The sequence below is a fragment of the Gobio gobio genome (genome assembly GCF_949357685.1).
Source record: "Gobio gobio genome assembly, chromosome: 6".
NCBI lineage: Eukaryota > Metazoa > Chordata > Actinopteri > Cypriniformes > Gobionidae > Gobio > Gobio gobio.
In genome coordinates, this window is record NC_137102.1 from 21687543 (window position 1) to 21710620 (window position 23078).

A 23078-nucleotide genomic window follows, 5' to 3' on the forward strand; every position below is an offset into this window, starting at 1 on the left:
GTGGGCAAGTGATGTAACCGGTGTTGAGTCTGGACACCGGTAACACCGGCAACACCGACTATCGTAGCAAGCCTACTTCATCATAAACATCTCTTCAACCTTGACCTCTTTTTTGTGTTGTGCTCTGTCTATATATGCTTTCCAACTGAAGCTTCATGAGATGCACCTCTGAGCTATTTCAGAGTACTGGTTGATCTAGCCATTTCATTTTCCTTCATTAGTGGAATTAAAAATTCATCTCCGCAATTAATCAATTCAGGATACTAAAAGAAAAGTATATAAAATATGCTTGAGAGTTTATGACAACTGAATTTTGATCAAAATGACATAAGCAATTGATAATGTAGGAAACATCAGACACTTGTATATAATCAATTGCATGAATGTACCAAAGCTTTTTTAATTTGTTCAAAAGACTGAGAAATTGCTTTTATGATGTGTGCAAGTGACTAGATGATGTGGAGGTTGAGAATTTCAGTTGTGATCTGAGAAATGCCCCAAAGCGACTGAGAAAAACTATAAAAACAAACATACATATAAATGTTATTAGTGTATTATTGTTAGTAAGTATAAATTATTAAAGGGTTAGTTCACCCAAAAATGAAAATTCTGTCATTAATTACTCACCCTCATGTCGTTCGACACCCGTAAGACCTCCGTTCATATTCGGAACACAAATGAAGATATTTTTGTTGAAAGCTGATGGCTGAGAAAGGCTTCAGATAGGCCTCCATTGGCATTCAGTACATTTACACTCCCAAGACCCATAAAAGGCACTTAAAACGTCGTTACAAAGTCCATCTCACCACAGTGACTCTACAATAATTTTACGATGTGACGACAATAGTTTTTGTGGGCAAAAAAAAATCAAAATAACACCTTTATCCAACTTGTTCTTGTCTTCCGTGTGTGCCTCCACGACGCATGCGCGAGAATACGACGTAGCGCCGGGGTTCGGGAATCCATGAAATGCACACTCTAACCCCATTTTGAGAACTACGCCGAGACCTAAAGCACGATCAATGTAGAATTCAACAGCTTAGATACGCGCGTCTTCCTCTGCTTGTAAACAAATCGCTTCTGGGTCATCTGTCCGAACGCCGGATCGGCGTCATATTCTCGCGCATACGTCGTGGAGGCACACACGGAAGACGAAGTGTTATTTTGATTTTTTTTTGCGCACAAAAACTATTGTCGTCGCATCGTAAAATTATTGTAGAGCCACTGTGGTGAGATGGACTTTGTAACGACGTTTTAAGTGCCTTTTATGGGTCTTGGGAGTGTAAATGTACTGAATGCCAATGGAGGCCTATCTGAAGCCTTTCTAAGCCATCAGCTTTCAACAAAAATATCTTCATTTGTGTTCCGAATATGAACAGAGGTCTTACGGGTGTCGAACGACATGAGGGTGAGTAATTAATGACAGAATTTTCATTTTTGGGTGAACTAACCATCATTTGTTATCAAATTAGTTAAACTAAATTAACATATTAAGTTGACTACCCTATTTTTGATATACGTCCATTTAGGCTTTGGTCAGTATTGTTGGAAATGAATATCCTAATCAGCTTTTGATTAAAGTCCCTGTAACTTTCATTGTTACGCTTTATCTTTGTCAGGTACAAGAATTACATCCCTAGGGTCCTACAGCAGTCCATACGTCACAGGAACATTCTCACACGTCTACGCATCTCCAATGTCTTTAAGGTCTTCCTTGAAGAATTCAACAGGAATACTGTGGAAGGCAATAATATCAGTACGCATGACCTAAAGATCAAATATATGTCCACTTTAGAGACTCTAACGAAACACTTCGGCCAGGAGGTGTTTGAACCCTCTTCCCTTACCATACATGAGAATGAGCAAATGCTCACAGACTCCAGCTGTGCTGCTGGTGTTGACCATAAAATCCTGGTGTCTGGCACCTCTGGCATTCACTGGCGTAAAGCCCCCACGGAGGTAGGAAGGCCATAGTACAAATATTAACATAATAATACAATAAAAACTTAATGACTTCTGAATGGTAGTGTACATGCTTGGTTGAAATATCTCTCACTTGTTTCCATTTTGACAGTTTCTAATGTTAAATATTTGTTTCAAAGACCTTTTCAGATTTGTGTACCAATCAGAAGAGATGTAAATCAAAGAGAGACAGTAAGAAACTGAGTAAAGAAGCATCATATGATCTAGAAGAGGATAGATGGACACTCTTTTCAGACTTTAATGAGATAACGCATCTTGTCATCAAATTCTCTGTGGTTACCATCCACAAACAGGACGACAAAAGCATGGTGAGGCTCACTGTGAGAACTGTAATCTGTCAGTTTTGGTTAATTTAGGATAAGTCATAACTTCAACAAACTTGTTTTCTTGATTTTTTACAGGAGCTGACGTTGGCGTCCCATGAGGAGGCGCTGTCCTTTGCCAGTCTTGTAGATGGATACTTTAGATTCACAGTAGATGCACATCATTTCCTCTGCAGGGATGTGGCTCCTGATTCAGTGGAAATCAACCTACGAGAGGGCTGCCATGGTCCAATCATGTTAGTACATACTCATTGTATTTAGAGGAATAGTTCACTCAAAAATAGAACTCACGTAGTTACAAACCCGTATGACTTTCTTATTTTTGTGAAACAAAAGGATGTTTTAAGGAATATTTCAAACTAAATTATTTTTTTCCATTCAACGAAGGCAAACACATACAGTAAAATCGAAAAACCGAAAAATAACTTTTTTGAATAAAAGACCACATTTTTTTTCAATATTCACCAATAATCTTTCCCTCCGCTGTAGCTCTGAAATCTCATTTGCTATTTTGCTAATTACATTTTTCATTACTGTTTGATTTTTTTATTTTTTATTCAATTAATAATTTTATTCCGAAAATTCATCAAAAGTGACAGAAATATACATTTGTAATGTTACAAAATCTTTATGTTTGATAAAATCATAAATTTTCCTCAAAAATATTAAGCAACACAGCTGTTTTTAACCTTGATAAGAAATGTTTCTTGAGCACCAAATCATCCTATTAGAATTATTTCTGGAGGATCATGAGACACTGAAGACTGAAAAGATGCTGAACATTTTGATATATTTTAAAACACAACAGTTCACAATATTACTTTTTGTACTGTATATTTTGAACAAATAAATTCATCTCTGGTGAGCATAAGAGACTTGCAAAAACATTACAAATCTTATTGACCTCAAACATTTCAATGGTAGTGTAATAATTAAATTAAACTATAATTCCTCCCATAATTCATATAACATTCTATAGACCTTATTCACAGCCATCATTGATTTTTTCACGGGAATGAAAGCGGGGCTGTGAGGGATAGACATGCATCTCTTAAGTGGGTTCAAATAGCTGTTATTTAATGTGTTTCTGAGATTGTTCTGCTGACGAAACACTGCAAAAATATCTTTCCAAGAAATTTCAGTATACAAAAAACTTCAGACACTATGAGCTATGAAATATTATAAGTGATCTAGAAGTTGTATACAGATTTTTTACAGTGGATGCCATTGAAAACACAATAAGTCTATCCATCACAGCCTCACTTCTTATACCTGTCATGTTGCTGCTCTGAATCTATAGCTCTTATTAAATTGCTCAGCATGTTTTATCAGCATCTAAAATGTTCTAATGTAACCAATAATCAAAAGACTGAGAAGAATGTCTTTGGACAGCTGATGTAATGATATCTCTTTTGTACCCCTCAGTACTGAATATGCCATCCATAAACTCAAGCAGGAAGGTTATGAGGAGGGCATGTACCTGCTGCGCTGGAGCCCTCATGACTTCGATCATATTTTCCTGACTGTCATATGCAATGAGGTATACACTGTTACTGTACATGCTGCTGGTGGAAAAATATATTTCATGTCAAACAAATGTAGAATAAAGGCCAATTCACACTGTGCTCGGAGCTCATTTTTGCTGATTAAACATGCTGAATCGCATTGGTCAGTCTTGGAATGCATGAGGAGTGGCGTGCTGTAATATGGTGACTGTCGCTGTTGGCCTGCGTCTGTCGATGCAGTGGGAATTGGCTTTTAAGGAACATACGTTATATGAAAATAAGAAATATAACTTTAGTTGAAATGTCACAATTTTTCTGTTTCACTTTGAAAAACTGACCTTTTTCTTTTAGAGGGATTGTCATGGCGGCATCACCAAAGCCTTCAAGAACTTCCAGATTGAAGTGAGCACACAGGGCTTCCTCCTGACTGGGACAGCTATTGTGAAACCCACTCTGAGAGAGCTGACAGACCACCTGTGTGGCCAGCATCTCACAACAGACCAAGTCAGCTTAAGACTTGAGCGTGGCTGCCCACCCCAACCAAAAGGTACTGGAGCTTCCCTCAAACAGTGATACTGCTGAAGCAGATAGCCGGAGATTTTTAATGTTTGTCTTCTTAAAGAGCCCCTATTATGGATATTTGAAAATTACCTTTCATGTAGTGTGTAACATAGTTCTAAGTAAATGAAAACATCATGCAAAGTTTTAAATCTGAAAGTGCACTTTATATAAAGTTATTGTCTCTCAAAAGTAAGAGTCGACTCTGAGTCAATTAAAACGAATAATTTTTCAAACGAGTCCTAAGCCGTTTCGTTGTGACGTCACGATGCCCATCCACTTATTGCGCTAGACCCTGTGCTCTACAATGTGTTTATTGTGTTTCATATCGTGTAGGTATCTGGCTAACCGGCTAACTCACGTTATTACTGTCTCACTGAAATACTACTGTAAATCAGCTGTGGGCTGCAGTATTACCTAAAACTGTGTTTATTAATGCAGATTGTCTGTCATTTTTGCTTCTTTGAGTAACGATAAAGGATGGAGCGAGATTTGTTTTGCAAACGTTAATGTTTACATCAACTGGGCCAACGTATGCACTGATACAGTTCCCACATGTTCACTGCAATACATTAGACACACGCACACACTTGTTAATGCTGATGGTGAGGAATTGCTGTTGAAATATCTCATAATGTACCTCAAACTAAGTAGCATCACTGAGAAACGTCCTGCTCAAGGTTCAGGTTGATTAATTAGTTCTTCCAATGTTTCATCATCAATTCGGACTCGCGCTGGGATTTACAGTATGTAAAATCAACGTAATCATTACTGTCTTTACAGTGTGTACTTTCGCTCAGCTTTAGGAATAGGAAGCCTCCGGACGGAGCTGGAGTTCAGTTATGGAAATGGGTGTTTGTTTGCGAAAAACGCGCTGTACGCTGTAGACCAATCACAACAGACTGGGCTGTCTGACCAATCGGAGCAGAGTAGGCTTGTGGAAAGGAGGGATTTAGAGAGACTGATTCATCCATCGAGTCGTTTGAGAATCATTGAACATTGTGGTGATGTGCAATGTATATTATGAGAAAATGAAAATGTTTTTTGACCTTTGATGCATGTGAACCTGTTGTAGGAGACAAAATTTGTTAACTTTAAAATAGCATAATTGGGGCACTTTAATTAAATCATTTAAAGAAGACCTTATATATGTTTTTACATTTTCAACTTTTGCTGTTTGAGCATGAAAAAGGTCTCTCAAAGTTACAAAACACAAAGTCACTCCAAAGGAAAATATTCTGAACTCCCTGAAATGCCTCGATTGTAGCCTTCTGAGAACAAAGTAACTGTCAAACTCAGAAGTAACTATTCTTAATCTTAACAGAGTGACTAAAATCACCCTTATCTTTTATAAGATGGTAGAGACGTGAATAATCTTCCATTCGCTGCTTCACAGAGCAATCCAACCTCATCATGATGACCAGAAAAGATTCACCGTCACCAGTCTCTTCACTAAACAGCTTCCATAGGATCTTCAAAGAGGACATTACCCAGGTTGGACATCAAAACTGTGTTCTTATGTGCATGATATGAATAAAGTTAATTCTGACCATATAGTAGTTGGTTTTAAACTGCCATTACGTTGCAGTGCTAAAAAGCAAAACAAATCAGCAACAAAACATCCACCAGCTGGCCTAACCAGCTATAATTTTCATTTATTTTCTTAAAGGGGTGATGAATTGAGAAATCAACTTTCCTTTGAGCCTTTGATATATAAAAGTTCATTGTGATATAAGAATATCCTGTAAGTTTCTGCCTCAAGCCCGCCCACCGACTCGTGGAGCTAAACGGGTCACGCTACCCAGCAATAAACATTTTATTTCAAACACATTAAACATAGTGCAACACACTTATGCGAGTAAAACATGTTTTTTAAATGTGTTAGTATTGCATTGTTACAGATCGTTCCCCTTCGAGGGAACTCGAACTGCGTCATCGTGATGACACTTCGGGGAACGCCCCTCGCGTAAAGCGTCTGAAGAAACTGTAGAATCAGCCCAATCCGATTGGTGTTGCGTGATGACGTAGTATGTGACGGCATACCCGGAAGATACAAAGAGACGTCTGAACGTAACAGAGATAGCTTTTTTGCTCTTCAGCGTGAGCGCTCTGTTTGTTCAGTCTGAAGGTGTTGTGTGAAACAAGAAGTGTATTATGGCGAGCGAGCGTTTTAGGCTGTGTGTGCACCCGTGTCCGCGTTACATTACGGGCACGGACACACATCAGCTTTGTGTGCAGTGTCTCGGCGTGCAGCACGCCCCTTGAGGGGGCGGCCTGCGGTGATTGTGAACTGCTGCCGCTGAGGGTGCTGCGCTCGCGGCTGGCCGTCTTCGAGGAGACCGGTCAGCCTCGTGAGCCCCGCGGTTCTGGGCCTGCGTCTGTTGAGGCAGCGCGGCGCCGTAGATCGTGGGGCTCACAGCGGGATTTGTCAAGAGGATATGGGACTGCTGAGGCATCTTCCCTATCCTCCTCTGACGATCCTGATATCCTCCCGCCTCATGTGGAAGCCCGCGATGCGGCTTCTTCCCGCGAGGCGGAGGATCCGGTTCTCAGGCTGTATGACTCTGAGGAGTCAGACGCTTTGAGGATCGATGTGGACAATATGGGGCTTTCGCCACCCCATACGCCCGCTATGGAGGAGCTGGTGGAGGTTTTAACCCACGCTGTGGCCAAGCTGAGTTTGGCCACAAGAAATAGTGGACATCCAGCCGCCATCTAAGCTGGATGAACGCTTTTTCAGGTGTCGAGTTCAACCTCCACGGCGGGGCCTTCCTTTTTTCCCCGATCTGCATAACGAGTTGTGTAGATCGTGGGGAAAACCTTTCTCAGCACGTTTATCTAATCCCCCAGTGCTTGATTTTGCTAATGTGCTGGGGACGGCTGAGTTGGGTTATGCAGCGTTGCCACAGGTTGAAGAGGCGCTTGCGGGCCACCTCTCACCCGGGGCCGCTGCATCACTGAAGGCTCCGTCGCTGCCCACTAAACCTTGCTGCGACACGTCCAAGTTAGTCGGCAGGGCTTTTAGTGCGGCAGGTCGTGCTGCTGGTTGTCTGCACACCATGGCGGTCCTGCAGGCATACCAAGCCGACCTCCTCAAAGAGCTGGATGAGGGCGAGGGACCATCTCCGGATGACGTCACCGAGCTCAGGAAGGCAACGGATTTGTCTCTCCGCATTACCAAAGAGACGGCTCGCGCTGTGGGCCGCTCTATGGCTGGAATGGTCTTCGTTGAGAGGCATCTCTGGCTGACGCTGTCGGGAATCAAGGAGAGGGAGAAACATTTTCTCCTTGATGCCCCGATCTCGCCTTCTGGCCTCTTCGGCGGGGCAGTGGATACTGTCGTCGAGAGGTTTCAGGAGGCGAGGAAGCAGTCAGCCGCCTTCCAGAAGTTCTTCCCTCGCCGCTCGGGCTCTGCAGTTAGAGCAGGCCCGGGTGGGCAGCCCGGACCCTCATCCAGCTCATCGCACCGCGATGTGCAGAGGCAGAGTGTCGCCTCCCGTGCCCCTCCTGAGGGAGCTTGGCAAAGGAGGCGGCGCTCTCGCAGGAAGCCTTCTCAGCCTAAGAGCGACCTGAGGGACGTCATCCAGGCTAAGAAGGCTCCCAAGCGGTCCTAGCTTCGGCAGGACCACTGAGAGTCGTCCCCCACAGGGTGGAGCGATCGAGGTTGTTCCCACTCTGGGACTCTCTGGGAATCGTTGCTGCGCTCCCGCCGTCCAAGACGCTTCGGGCCGCATCGATTCCCTGCGCGCGCGCGCACTGAACCAGTCGCCTCCATTAGGACTTGCGACAATTCAGCAGTCGCGTGCGCCCTGCGGACCTCTTCCCCGACGGCACCCTGCCGGTCAGCCGCTTCAGGGAGTTGGGGAAGAGGCTCGATTAACATCCGAGGCTGGCCTCGAGAGGCTAGTTCCCTTAGTAGATTATCTCGCCGCATGGTCATGCCTTCCGGGTATATCTGCGTGGGCCCTGCGTACTGTGGAACGGGGTTACAGACTGCAGTTCGGTTTCCCTCCCCCGAAATTCAACGGGGTGGTTCGGACTGTGGTCGGTCCCGAGCAGGTGCGGGTGATGGAGCAAGAAGTACGCTCTCTGCTGGTCAAGGAGGCTATAGAACGTATTCCTCCACCAGACAGGGAGTCCGGGTTCTACAGCCGGTACTTCATAGTTCCCAAGAAGGATGGGGGGTTGCGTCCAATTCTAGATCTCAGGCAACTAAACCGGTCTCTGAGGAGATACAGGTTCAGGATGCTCACAATTCCAGCCATCGTGACTCAGATCCAGTTCGAGGACTGGTTCGTCACGATAGATCTGAAGGACGCATACTTCCATATCTCCATCCTTCCAGCTCACAGGAAGTTCCTGCGGTTCGCTTTCGGGGGCGAAGCGTACCAGTATCGGGTTCTTCCTTTCGGCCTAGCTCTCTCCCCTCGCACCTTCACGAAGTGTATGGATGCAGCACTGGCTCCGTTGAGACTCCAGGGCATCCGTATACTCAATTATATCGACGACTGGCTGATTTTGGCTCAGTCGTACGATATGGCGGTTCGACATCGAGATGTCGTTCTAGCCCACATAAGGTGCTTGGGACTCAGACTCAACACGAAGAAGAGCGTGTTGACGCCCTCCCAGAGGACTACGTTCCTGGGGGTTGTATGGGATTCGACGCTGATGCGGGCACAGCTGTCCCCCGCACGCGTGGAGTCCATACTGGCGATGGTCTCGAGAGTGAAACTGGGCCGCAGCCTCACTGTGAAGCAGTTTCAGAGACTGCTGGGTCTCATGGCAGCGGCAGCCAACGTAATTCCGTTCGGTCTGCTCTACATGAGACCCCTCCAGTGGTGGCTGAGAACCAAGGGGTTTTCCCCCAGGGGGAATCCTTTCCGTATGATCAGGGTAACGCGCAGATGCCTTCGTTCCCTCGTCATGTGGAAGAAACCTTGGTTCCTGTCCCAAGGGCCAGTGTTGGGAGCATCGTGTTGCCGGAAGTCCGTTTCAACAGACGCTTCCCTCACTGGTTGGGGCGCGGTCATGGAAGGCCGCTTTTCCAGGGGTCTGTGGGGGACCCGGCATTCTTCCTGGCATATCAATTGCCTGGAAATGCTGGCGGTCTACAAGGCTCTGAGGAGCTTTCTCCCGGACCTCCGCGGCCACCATGTCCTGATACGATCCGACAGCATGTCGGCAGTATCGTATCTAAACCACCAGGGGGGCCTGATGTCGCGCCCTCTTTGCAGACTGGCGCATCAGGTCCTTCTGTGGTCCCAGGGGATGTTATCATCCCTCAGGGCGATGTACATCCCCGGGGACCAAAATCAGGGAGCAGACATCCTGTCGAGGCAGGGGCTGAGGCCCGGGGAATGGCTATGTGCGAGCGGTTGGGCCCGGTGGAAGTGGATCTATTTGCGTCCCAAGAGACGTCCCACTGCCCGCTGTGGTTCTCCCTCACTCATCCGGCCCCACTGGGGCTGGATGCCATGGCACAGATGTGGCCCCGGCTGCGTCTGTACGCTTTTCCCCCGATTGCTCTGCTCCCGGGAGTTCTGGAACGTGTTCGCCGGGAGGGCGTCAGCCTTCTCTTAGTAGCACCCCGGTGGCCCACTCGAGTATGGTTCTCCGACATCATCGACCTGCTGGACGGTCCCCCATGGCAGGCCCCTCTGAGGAGGGACCTGCTGTCTCAGGCCAGGGGTACGATTTTCTACCCCCGGCCAGAGGTATGGGATCTCTGGGTCTGGCCCCTGAGGGGGCTCAGTTCCTAGCAGAGGGCCTGTCGGCGGGTGTTGTGGAGACCCTACTCTAAACCACCAGGGGGGCCTGAGGTCGCGCCCTCTTTGCAGACTGGCGCATCAGGTCCTTCTGTGGTCCCAGGGGATGTTATCATCCCTCAGGGCGATGTACATCCCCGGGGACCAAAATCAGGGAGCAGACATCCTGTCGAGGCAGGGGCTGAGGCCCGGGGAAAGGCTATGTGCGAGCGGTTGGGCCCGGTGGAAGTGGATCTATTTGCGTCCCAAGAGACGTCCCACTGCCCGCTGTGGTTCTCCCTCACTCATCCGGCCCCACTGGGGCTGGATGCCATGGCACAGATGTGGCCCCGGCTGCGTCTGTACGCTTTTCCCCCGATTGCTCTGCTCCCGGGAGTTCTGGAACGTGTTCGCCGGGAGGGCATCAGCCTTCTCTTAGTAGCACCCCGGTGGCCCACTCGAGTATGGTTCTCCGACATCATCGACCTGCTGGACGGTCCCCCATGGCAGGCCCCTCTGAGGAGGGACCTGCTGTCTCAGGCCAGGGGTACAATTTTCTACCCCCGGCCAGAGGTATGGGATCTCTGGGTCTGGCCCCTGAGGGGGCTCAGTTCCTAGCAGAGGGCCTGTCGGCGGGTGTTGTGGAGACCCTACTCAGTTCCAGAGCTCCATCCACCAGGAGGTTGTACAGCCTAAAGTGGAATGTATTTTCCACTTGGTGTAGAGAGCGGGAGGTGAACCCAGTTAACTGCCCGGTGGCTTCAGTGCTGGAGTTCCTTCAAGACCGCTTCTCCGCCGGTCTTTCCCCGTCCACACTTAAGGTGTATGTGGCTGCCATTGGGGCTTTCCACGCACCTTTAGGTGATGGGACATTGGGAAGGCACCATCTGGTTGTACGATTCCTCCGTGGGGCTCGGAGGATGAGGCCTGCGGCTCATTCCAGGGTCCCAACCTGGGACCTGGCAGTGGTGCTCGAGGGGTTGGCTGAGGCCCCCTTTGAGCCACTGGAGTCGGCTGAGGCGAGAATACTGACCTGCAAGGTGGCTTTTCTCCTTGCCATCACTTCTCTGAGGAGAGTGGGGGACCTCCAGGCCTTGGCGGTCACGCCGACTTGCCTGGAGTTTGCCCCTGGCATGGTTAAAGCCATCTTGCATCCCAGCCAGGGCTACGTGCCCATGGTGCCATCCAACAGGGCAAGGTCAGTGGTTCTCCAGGCATTCCATCCTCCACCTCACGTGACGGCGGAAGAGAGCCGACTTCACCTCCTCTGCCCCGTGCGGGCATTGAGGATCTATTTGGAGAAGTCTGCTCAGTGGAGAAGGTCAGACCAGTTGTTGGTGTGTTTTGGCTCACCCAAGAAGGGGCTGCCTGCGTCCAAGCAGACGATCAGTAATTGGATTGTCCAGGCTATAGCCATGGCTTATCAGGTGCGCAACTTGCCTTCACCTTTAGCCGTGAGGGCCCATTCTACTAGGAGCATGGCCTCCTCTGTGGCCCTCCTTTCTGGAGCCTCTATGCAGGAGATCTGCGAGGCGGCGGGGTGGGCCACCCCTCACACCTTCATTCGTTTTTATAGTCTGCATCTCCCTGAGACGCCTGGCGCGAGAGTGCTCGCCCCCTAGTTGTGCCTGGTTTCCAGTTTCACACTGGGGTGGGTATGATTGGTGCGGGATAGTTGGTACTCGTTCCCCGAAGTGTCATCACGATGACGCAGTTCGAGTTCCCTCGAAGGGGAACGTCTCGAGTTATGACTATAACCCTTGTTCCCCGAGAAGGGAACGAGACACTGCGTCTCGTGTCCACCCAATCATCAGAGCGCTCGCTTCATCGCAAAGAACGCTATCTCTGTTACGTTCAGACGTCTCTTTGTATCTTCCGGGTATGCCGTCACATAGTACGTCATCACGCAACACTAATCGGATTGGGCTGATTCTACAGTTTCTTCAGACGCTTTACGCGAGGGGCGTTCCCCGAAGTGTCATCACGATGACGCAGTGTCTCGTTCCCTTCTCGGGGAACAAGGGTTATAGTCATAACCCGAGACGTTTGATATCTATTGATTACATACCTTAGCACACTGTCACAGGCTGGAGAATCCTTTATTTGAGGTGTTATTGGTTCAGTCGTGATCAGACTCAGACTTGTAACGTTATGGGCCAGGGCTCGCAAAGCCCAACCTCCTGGGGCTATGTGTTTTTCAGACGGGCTACCAAAACGTAACACAGCCTGCCGACGGGCTATCTTAAATAGTGAAATAACATTCCTTTCTTGTGCGCGCGCGTGTGTGTGTGTGTGTGTACGGTTCGCGGTTATATTCACTCATCGGGCTGGCCAACTAATAAAAAAATAACATTCCAATCAATCGCGGGTGGATGAGAGATGAATCATTGTGTTTGTTTGATAAAGACATTTTGCGAGTCCTGTGAGCGTTTCCCCAGACACTTTCAAAACAATTCCCACAGGTACTGAGGGGAGCTGAAGCTCTCTAAATCTTATCCAATCCTAGCCATGGGCATTTACTTCCAAGTCTTCAGTGTGGCACGCCCATAGAAACCGAGCGTTTCTTCAGAGAGCCTCAAAACCAGGGTAGAAAATAGCCTATTACTTATTCATTATGATGTTTTTGAATGTAAAAAACACACAAACGTCATAAGTTGAACTCAGACAACAGTATAAAAAAACTAAAAAAGCCAGTTTATGAACCCTTTAAAATTGCCATGGAAGTTGTTATTTGTTTTTGTTTTCTTCTCTAATTGTGATGTATATTATCAGAGCGACACATGTAGGGCGGGACTTGATTTTGTCCATTAGGAATTGATTGGCTCATTTGATATTGAGATTCAAGAGGGTATTTTGATTAAATATGATGAGTGCACATTAATAAAAAAAAAATAATGATGTGCATGGATAATTTATAATAAATTCTAAATAGTTTATAATTTTGATTTCATTGTGACTTTATACAATATTTTTGTTATTTATTATTTTACTTATTTTCTAGTAAAAATCTTAACACCCTTGAAACACATTTTCTTGAAAAAACAAAAAATAAATTTGTGTAAAATAATAAGACTTAATTTAAGCATAAATCTAAGCCATGTTGGTGTTGTATGTTTAAAACCTGAAAAATACATTTAAAATGTGTTCTCTGAAAGCAAGTTTTATGGTCTTATTTTACATATCAAGTCAATTTATCTGGTTTTAAGGATGTTTATTTCTACTGGAAAACTGCTGATTAAGAATGTTTTGCAGTCTTACTGCGGGTTAGACCAGGTTCACAATGGTCTACCAGTTTAGATCAGCTATTGTTTTCTAGATTAGGTTGGGCTTGGGACAACTAGATAACATTTATCTGGAGTGTAGAAATTGTCCGTCTTATGAAGCTGATGCTTGTAAAACAGGAGAAACACCTGGGTCAAGGCACTCGCACAAACATCTATGCTGGGAAGCTGAAGTTGAGAAATGAGGATGATGAAGGTTTTTCGGGCCATGAGGTGGTAGATGTGGTTCTGAAGGTGTTGGGAGCAGGACACAATTACATTTCTGTAAGTGACAACCCATCTTTTGATACATGAGTAAATAACCGGTAATTGCTTTCACAAATACTGCTCTACTTCTCTTAGGCCTTCCTGGACACAGTCAGTGTAATGCGACAGATATCCCATAAACACATGGTTCTGATGTATGGCATATGTATGCACAGCATGGACAGTAAGTGTTCCCGCTCCACTGGGCAAAAATGCAACAAAATTATTTGTATTTTTAAAGTTAAAGGAATAGGTCAGCCTTTTACTGCAGGTGAACTCATGTCTCATTACTGTTGTTCTGCCAGTCATTTTGTTGGAGGAGTTTGTTCAGCGCGGCCCGCTTGATCTGTTCATGAGAAATCATCGCTCTGATCTCACACCCTCCTGGAAGTTCCAAGTTGCGGAGCAGCTTTCCAGTGTCCTCAGTTATTTGGTACAAAATTTAAGTTAAACTTATGCTTATATTCTGTGTAATATTTAAAAGTTTTGGGTCAATGATTTAATGACACTCAACTGTGTATTTAAGTTGTACTCATCTTAAATATTCATAGAAAATTGATTTTTTTAGAATACATTTAGTTTAGATTAAGTCCCAATTAGTGTTATTTTAGTGTTATTTATATAATATTATTATTTTGTATTAGCTTTATTTTTATATTTAATTTAAATTTTATCTTAAATTTTAGTAATTTTTTTAGCTTTTGTCATTTGTACTAGTTTTTTTATATTGATATATATTTCTATTAACAGTAGCTTAAATTTATTTTTATTTCAGTTTTTGTAATTTTAGTTTAGTTTTTAAGGTGTACACATCTACACAAAAATAGTCAAATTAATTTTTAAAGCTAAACCAGTAAAGTTTTAGTGACAGCCCTGGTTAATAATAATTTAAAACAACCTTTTTTCTCCCAAAGAGACAATAATGCATCATTATGCCACACTGTTTGGCAATACATTTTAGCCTTTTATTGAAACTTTTTTTTCTTTATTGCAATCACTGGACAGTTACACCACCTAGACTTTTACTTTAAGATAGTAAAAATGTCAAATGTATTAATTTTAATTCAGAAATTTAAAACCTGTTCATCAAACATGTATTCAAACAAACATGTATTCAAGTCATTGCCTCTATGACTTGCATTTTATTGTATTTTTGTATAACTTAATAATAGATCCAGGCAAAATATTACTGTACTTATTAATGGATCACAATAATAACATGTGACAATTATAACCTACATTTCCCAGTGGATGATTTGACCCATAGAGGTCTTAATAGTAAAACAAGTTGCAAATACATCATTCAAAACTCTCTAATGGAATATTTGGGACAGAAAAAAGAGACTGTATTTTTTCGCTTTCAGGAGGATAAGAAGCTTGTCCATGGCTATGTCTGCGCTAAAAACATCCTGTTGAAGCTGGATGGTCTGGAAGGACAGGGTGGTCCTTTCATTAAACTGAGTGATCCTGGACTGTCTATTTCTGTGCTCAGCCAAAGAGGTAAGACATGCTCATGCACGCTCATCCAGAGAGGCTTTGTTTATTTTTCAGTTTCACTAAATTATGTTTTATTAACAAAGTTCAGGAGGAGCATGTTCAAATGATCTACAAAAATCAGCATAAGAGGAGGCCTATAAATACGTAGTATAATGTTCCTCTACAGTTTTCTCTGCATCTCCTCTACCACCCTCTCTCCTCACAATTGCCTGGTTACTATCCTAACCAGAGGTACAGGGGAGTACTCTGGGTTTGGGCCACATTCCGAGCTCTGAGCCCTCCCCCGGACAGCACTCCAAATATGCATACTCTTTTACTCTATCTAATCATTTGTGAGCTTATGAATACTGAAATACTTCAGCCAGTCAGAACATATATAATAATAATATACTCCAATGAGATATCACTACTGTTCTCAAGTTTGGGGTCAGTAAGATTTTTTTTTAAGTTTCTGAAGTCACTAATGCTCACCAAAACTGTATCTATTATATAAAAACACAGAAAAAACAGGAATATTATAAAATATTATTATATTTTAAAATAACTTTCCTATTTTAATGTGTTAAAATGTAATTTATTTCTGTGAATTTTCAGAATCATATATATATATTTGTTTTAATTTTGGGAAGCATGATACATTTATTTCAGGATTCCCTTTTGAATGGAAAGTTTAAATGTGCAATTTGTAAGATTTTTGCAGTAAAATATCCAAAAACCACAGTGTTATATATTTTGTTCAGTGGAGTACTTACAATATCTCCAAATGTATTCCAAATTATTTGTAAATCGTGAGAAAATTGTGATTTTAACTAAGGAATTGGGACATGTGAGGGAGTCGCCTGTCAATGGCATCATATCCACATTGCCCTCGGTTTCCACTTTTACTGCCGTAGAAACCATGGCAACAGACTTGGACAACTGCGTAACGTCTAGAGCTGTTGTAGTTTCGTTCAAACATTATGGACCATGGCAAGCAGACTTTAGAACAGAGAGAGAAATAAAAAGAGGACCAGTATTGACGTGCCGTTTTCGAGATGGCGTGAGCCATGCAACAAACTTCGACTTGACAGAGATGCTGTTCTTGCATGTGCCTTATTAGACAGGTTAGCAAATGTACAGAGAACAAATCAATGTTATGTAGCTCAACACGATGAAATATTAGAATATCATCAGTATAATGTTCTAATGTTGATGTAGCTTACTGCTAGTCTCATACAGCCAACAAGCTAACACACAGAATAACATTATAACTTTCAACACACTCAAATGCAGTTTAGATAGTGTAGACCAAGTGAAACAGCATTGCGTTTCCTCACAATTTTAATTTGTCAAATGAACTGACCTGTATGAGTAATTCAGCACTTGCGGGTAGTTCGGTAGAATCAAATGTCCTCATTTCTTTATATTCCCCGGGACTCACGTGTGACGCTAATATCTGTTTCTTATTAGTAATCACGGCCTGCTTCATACCACAGTCATGTTAAAAAACATGAATGCATTCACTCATCCATAAATATTATTAGATCCATCGGTATAGCGACAAGTTCCATGATTCCACGCTCATTCACTGCGACATCAATCTATGCCTTTGTTATTGTTCTGAAGAGTTTAGCGACTCCTAGTGGCGAAAAAATACATAGTGCAGCTTTTAAAGAACAGCATTTATTTGAAAATATTTTTTTTTTGCCTCGACTGTCACTTTTCAATCAATTCAATGGGTCCTTGCTGAATAAATGTTTATTTAAAGAAATCCCAAACTACTGACCCCAAACTTTTAAATCGTAGTGTGCCTACAGAAAAATAACTGTCACATGACAGAAAAAGAAACCCAGCATGCAACCGTGTTACAGTGTAATTTTTAAATGTGTTTATATACGAACAATAATTTATATAGTAGCAATAATATTGAAATGTTTTAATATATTTTGACTTCTTCTCAACTTCACTATGTTTTGTAATGTCATTGTAGCGAGGGAAAGGTAAATCAGTGTATTAGCGTTGACTAAGTGTCATTGACAGTTTCTGACAGAGCTCATAGGCTTTATGCCAAACATCACATGAACAAACAGAAAAACAGGTCTCATTGCATCCGCTTGTCAGAGAAAGTGTTAACGACAGTACTGACAAGTGAAGGTATCTTTGAGTAAAACGGCTTTATATTTATTTATAAAAGATCTGAACTGGAAGCGATGTGACCTGTTTTACAGAATAATAAAATGTGTTGCACATAACCCCCATCTTGCACTACTAACACTCATTGTGCCTGTGGACAGAGTGTATTGAAAGGATCCCCTGGATCGCCCCGGAGTGTGTTAAAACCCCCAAAGCACTGAGCATTGCAGCAGACAAATGGGGGTTTGGGACCGCGCTGTGGGAGATCTGCTATAATGGCGAGGTACCCCTGTCTGAAAAGAAACTCTCAGAGGTGCTTGACTCTATCTAATATGTTTCTACATTTGCTTCTTAAACTGTAATGTTTTTAATCTAGCATCTGTGTGTACATAAATAGAAAGAGCGATTCTACGAGGTGTGCGGTACTCTGGTCACTCCCAGCATCAATGAACTGGCTGATCTGATCTCCCAGTGCATGAACTATGACCCTCGGAAGAGACCGTTTTTCAGAGCCATAGTGAGAGAGCTGGGCCGCATCAAAGAGCAGCGAGAGCAGGGTACCTGTCACATAATATCATCCTATGACTAACACAGATACTAGTCTTTAACTCTATTTTAGCCTATGGATTACAAAAAAAAGTTAACTTTTTGTTGTCATCAAGTGCATCAAAAGATTTTATATTTCCCCCCAAAGCTAAAAAGAAAAAATAGGAAAATATTTGGATTTTAAAAAAGCATTGTCATTACTGTTTAAAACCCTCTTTTAAAAACCTTATTCTCATTACTGTAATTTGGGGAAAAAGGTATTTATTTTAATTTTTATAATACAATTGGAAGTATACATGGTAATATTTGTTGTTCTGAATTTAATTAACTTTTTATATTTTATCTACAGAACATCCCATTATGTCAGGGGTAATTCCTCCACAGGAGACTGATCCTGCAGATTTCAAGAGGAGATTCCTCAAGAAAATCCGAAAACTTGGAGAGGTACTGCACTTTTAGTAAAAAAAAAATTTTAACCCGTCCTACTTTTCTGTAAATATTTAGAATTTTTATTCTAGAACATAGTATTTATTATTTAGAATTTGCTTTTCTTTTTATATTTTCAGTTTTTATTTTAGTTTAAGTGTTCATAATTTTGTTATAGGCTTTAGTCATTTGTTTTTTCAAACATTTCTATTTAGCTTTAATTTATATTTATTTCAGTTTTAGGACTATTATGATTACCAATAACCCCAGTAGAACAAAACGAATGTAAAGAAATTTCAAATTAGTATAGTATAGAATTTATAGATTTTTTTTTTATAGGAATATTATATACATTTCTAGGGATTCTAATTGGAAATCTGGACCAAGTTAAACCAATTTCCCACTTGATCCATTCACCATGAGATGAGATCCTCACATCCCTCCACAATCTTATAATCCTTTTGGATTAATGTGTCATTGATTCATTAACTGTTTATATTGTTCTTTATAAATCTTGTCCAGGGGAACTTTGGGATGGTGGAACTGTGTCTGTATGATCCTAATGGAGATCAGACAGGTGAGATGGTGGCCGTCAAATCTCTGAAAACAGAGAATGAGACCAGCAACCTGAGAAGAGAGATCAACACCATCAGAAACCTCTACCATGAAAACATCGTCAAATACAAAGGCATCTGCAATGAAGAAGGCAAGTCGTGAACACACCTTTACACACACGCGCTCTGTTTATACACAGTATTCACATCCGTATCTAATCTTGATGGCTTACACCTTCATAAATAAGAAGATACATCAGTTGCAAAAGATCCTATAGTCCAGTTTTATATACATTCACTGTATTACTTATCGCTTGTGTCACTCAGGAGGAATGAACATCAAGCTCATAATGGAGTATTTGCCCGCTGGCAGTCTGAAAGAATACTTGCCTCGCAACAAATCCGACATCACACAGAAGACACTGCTGCTTTATGCTCTTCAGATATGTCAGGTAATATAGCCTACATGGTTACTTTTAAAAGTAATGCGATACAATATTGCGTTACTCCCTAAAAAAAAGTAACTAATTATGCTACTTTGTTACTTTTTATGGAAAGTATTGTGTTGCGTTACTATTTCTCACCTCTTTTTTTGTAAATGTTTAAAACAGAAATGCATTCAACAACATAGCCTAATAACATACGCCATTATCCTTTAAATTGCCCCTATTATGCTATTTTAAAGTTCCATAAATTGGTTTTGGAGGTCTCCAACAACAGGTTTACATGCATCAAAGGTAAAAAAAAAAAAACTGTTAAATATTTTCATAATATACATTGTGCATCACCACAATGTTCAATGATTCTCAAACTACTCGATGGATGAATCAGTTTCTCTAAATCCCTCCTTTTACTCTGCTCTTTTAGCCTACTCTGCTCTGATTGGTCAGACAGCCCAGTCTGTTGTGATTGGTCTGCCAGATACAGCGTATATTTCGGAAACAAACAGCCATTACCATAACTGAACTCCAGCTCCGTCAAGAGGCTTTTTAAATCTCAGTCGCTATGTTTCCATCCAAAGTTGTGAATGTAATTTATGCGCAAAAATGCAATATCGCATACAACATTTGCGAATAAAGCACCGTTTCCATCCAGTGAGTCGTAGAGAACATAATCATCACTTCCTGATAAACTACAGCTAAAAAAATCACTAAGAAACATAGGAGAAGCCACCATATATAATCATTTTCGTATATAATAAATTATTTGCGTCTCAGAGAAATTTGTGCGTCTCAATAAACTCAATAAACAATAAACAGAGGCAGATGCTGCTGTTTGGGAACGCAGTCATATAAGACAGGAGGGAAATATAACAAGCTTCTTTGACAACAGACTTCTGAATGACCAAAACAGCATTTCAGATGTTTTGCAAACAAGATTTTCCCACTGGTTAGTACAGTTACTTTATCGTATCGGATAGAAAATGTATCCGACTCCAACGAGCGTATACGTTTTTTATGCACATTTTTAGAATTTATGCGCATCTTGGCGTTTCCACTCAGCATTTTTTGATGCGATATCCCAAAATGCGCACACAAATAGGTGGATGGAAACATAGCTAATGATTGTACACACTGTAAAGACAGTAACGATGATGAAACAATGGAAGAACAAATTATACAACCCGAACCTTGAGCAGGACGTTTCTCAGTGATGCTACTCATTTTGAGGTACATTGAGATTCCCTTTCGAGAGGTCTCTCGTATTGCGTATGGGAAAACTCCTTTTCTCGAGAATATGAAGCAAAAACTTTATTCTATAAAGTGTCTATGTAAAACGCAGTGCCGCTGCACAGCCGTGCAGTGGGAACTGCATGAACCTATGGCGAGGCGGCAGAGAGAGCGAACCAATAGGGGTCGCTAGAATTAGCATATCTAAGGCTGTAAAAGACCGTGTTATGCCATAGAAAATCAGATTTAATCTCCTTCAGCGATACCTTCGTTGACCTCCGGAATAGAAGCCCCGCCGTCAAACAGCACTCAGCGGAACTTCTCTGCAGCCCTGAGGACGTCGGATTCCCGCTTGGTCTCCGCCTTCAGCCGCCTGCCGTTCCAGCTGCGCCATCCGGCGATATATCCTTTATTTCTGTCTGTGTTATTTGTGTGTGTTGCCGCTGCAACCCATGCAGCTCAACACCCCTCCAAACCATGTCGCTCCACCTCAGCTCTCGCCAGTCGAGCATACGCCTCCGCTGGCCAAGTTGCTTTGGCGCTCCACACCATGGCTGTCCTTCAAGTGTATCAGGCCAAACTTCTCCGCTCTCTGGACGAGTCTGTTCCTGATTCTGAGATCTTGAGGGACCTGCGCGGCGCCACTGATTTAGCCCTACGCGCAACCAAATCTAACGCGCAGGCTATCGGGAGGACTATGGCCAACCTGACCATTCTGGAGCGCCACTTGTGGCTGAACCTCACCGACATGAAGGACGTGGACAAAGCCTCCTTTCTGGATGCTCCCATTACCTCCTCCGGTTTGTTCGGTCCGGCGGTCGTTGACCGAAGCCGTCCTAGCCGTAAGGGAGAAAAGAAGGTGGCCAGGTCCCGCTTCAGCTGGACCCCCACCACACTCTCTCAGTTCCCTGCAACCAGGTGACTGCCGACTCAGTTTTCGCAGCCAACGAGCCCATTATCAAAAGCGCTCGCCTGCACACAAACGCCGTTCTCACGGCGACCCAAATAAATCTCAAAAAGAGCTTTTTCTATGTAGACAATGTGCCCACAGTACAGTCAGCACCCCTACACTCAAGCACCCGCTCACACAGCTCACACAGCTCACACGCTGTCCTGTGCCAAAAATGTAATGCGCGCGCCCACTACACAGTGCACGCCGCCAAACATAAACACTATCCCCACAGTGTTGCAAGCACAAAACAAACGGGTTACCGGGTCCCTATCACTAAGCGGCCCGCCCCCGATTCAAATTCAACCCCTGGCTTCACGGGCCCAGGCCTGGCAGGCCATCCCCGGTATATCAGATTGGGTGTTGAACATAATAAAATGAGGTTACTCGCTACAGTTCGCTCGCAGACCCCCGCGCTTTCGCGCCGTGGTCGAGACCTCAGTGAAAGGCAGCGTGAGTCACGTGATCCGCGCAAAGGTATCGAAACTGTTAGAGAAGGGAGCGGTGGAAACCGTGCACCCGACACAAAGCGAGTCAGGCTTTTACAGTCGTTACTTTCTCGTTCCAAAAAAGGATGGCGGCCTCCGGCCCATCCTAGACCTCAGACATCTGAACAAAGCGCTTATGACGCGCTCGTTCAAGATGCTGACAGTGAAACAAATCCTCGCGCACATTCGCCCGGGGGATTGGTTTTTCACGGTCGACCTGAAAGATGCATACTTTCACGTTCAGATAGCGCCCCGTCACAGGCCATTCTTGAGATTCGCCTTCGAGGGTCAGGCTTATCAATACACAGTCCTGCCATTCGGTTTATCCCTGGCACCCGCACTTTTACGAAGTGCATGGACGCAGCCATAGCCCCACTGAGGCTGAAAGGCATGCGGATACTCAACTACCTCGACGATTGGCTCGTCATAGCCCAATCAGAGGCACAGTTGATGATACACAAGTCCTGGCTCCTCAACCATCTAGAATGTTTGGTCCTCAGGATCAATTTCGCCAAGAGTTCAATGTCTCCCAGCCAGAATATATCTTTTCTGGGTACAGTCATAGACTCAATACAGATGAGGGCGCGGCTTACGTCACAGCGCGCCCTCTCTATTCAGAACATGGTGAAGTCATTCAAAGCTGGCGCTTGCGTTCCTCTCAAACGTTTTCAGAGGATGCTAGGTCTTATGGCCTCGGCATCAGCAGTACTCAAACTGGGTCTTTTACACATGCGTCCCCTCCAACGCTGGCTAAACTCCCGCGTTCCGGCTCACGCATGGCGATCAGGCCAGTTTCGCATTAAAGTGAACCACAGCTGTGTCAAAGCTCTGGCTCCTTGGAAGGCGACCACCTGGTATCAAACAGGTGTTATGATGGGTACAGTTACGAAACGGAAAGTGGTCTCGACAGACGCGTCCAACCTAGGTTGGGGCGCCCTACACGAGGGCAAGCCAGTCTCTGGCCAGTGGGCAGATACAGAGAAAAGGCTACACATAAACTGTCTAGAGATGAAAGCGGTCATCCTATCGCTGAAAGCTTTCCTTCCGTACATAAAGGGTCACCATGTCTTGGTCCGAACGGACAACATGTCAGTGGTATCCTATATAAATCGCCAGGGCGGGCTGAAATCACGCTCCCTACATTCCATGGCGAATCACCTCCTTTTATGGGCAGAGCACTTCCTGAGCTCCCTGAG

At 43.8% G+C, this 23078-nt stretch overlaps 1 protein-coding gene across 1 annotated transcript in view; it reads left to right on the top strand.

Annotated features, from left to right (window-relative positions):
- LOC307127392 (tyrosine-protein kinase JAK1-like) overlaps positions 1 to 23078 on the top strand; it is a 35312-nt gene that overhangs the window by 3878 nt on the left and 8356 nt on the right. Inside the window, exons 6-20 of the mRNA XM_079818592.1 lie at positions 1620 to 1959; positions 2103 to 2291; positions 2385 to 2542; positions 3732 to 3846; positions 4163 to 4358; positions 5766 to 5863; positions 13515 to 13658; positions 13737 to 13824; positions 13946 to 14073; positions 15005 to 15140; positions 17411 to 17562; positions 17647 to 17806; positions 18145 to 18239; positions 18744 to 18927; positions 19103 to 19227. Of these exons, the coding sequence (XP_079674718.1) occupies positions 1620 to 1959; positions 2103 to 2291; positions 2385 to 2542; positions 3732 to 3846; positions 4163 to 4358; positions 5766 to 5863; positions 13515 to 13658; positions 13737 to 13824; positions 13946 to 14073; positions 15005 to 15140; positions 17411 to 17562; positions 17647 to 17806; positions 18145 to 18239; positions 18744 to 18927; positions 19103 to 19227 (2308 nt within the window). The remainder of the gene's footprint in view (positions 1 to 1619; positions 1960 to 2102; positions 2292 to 2384; positions 2543 to 3731; positions 3847 to 4162; positions 4359 to 5765; positions 5864 to 13514; positions 13659 to 13736; positions 13825 to 13945; positions 14074 to 15004; positions 15141 to 17410; positions 17563 to 17646; positions 17807 to 18144; positions 18240 to 18743; positions 18928 to 19102; positions 19228 to 23078) is intronic.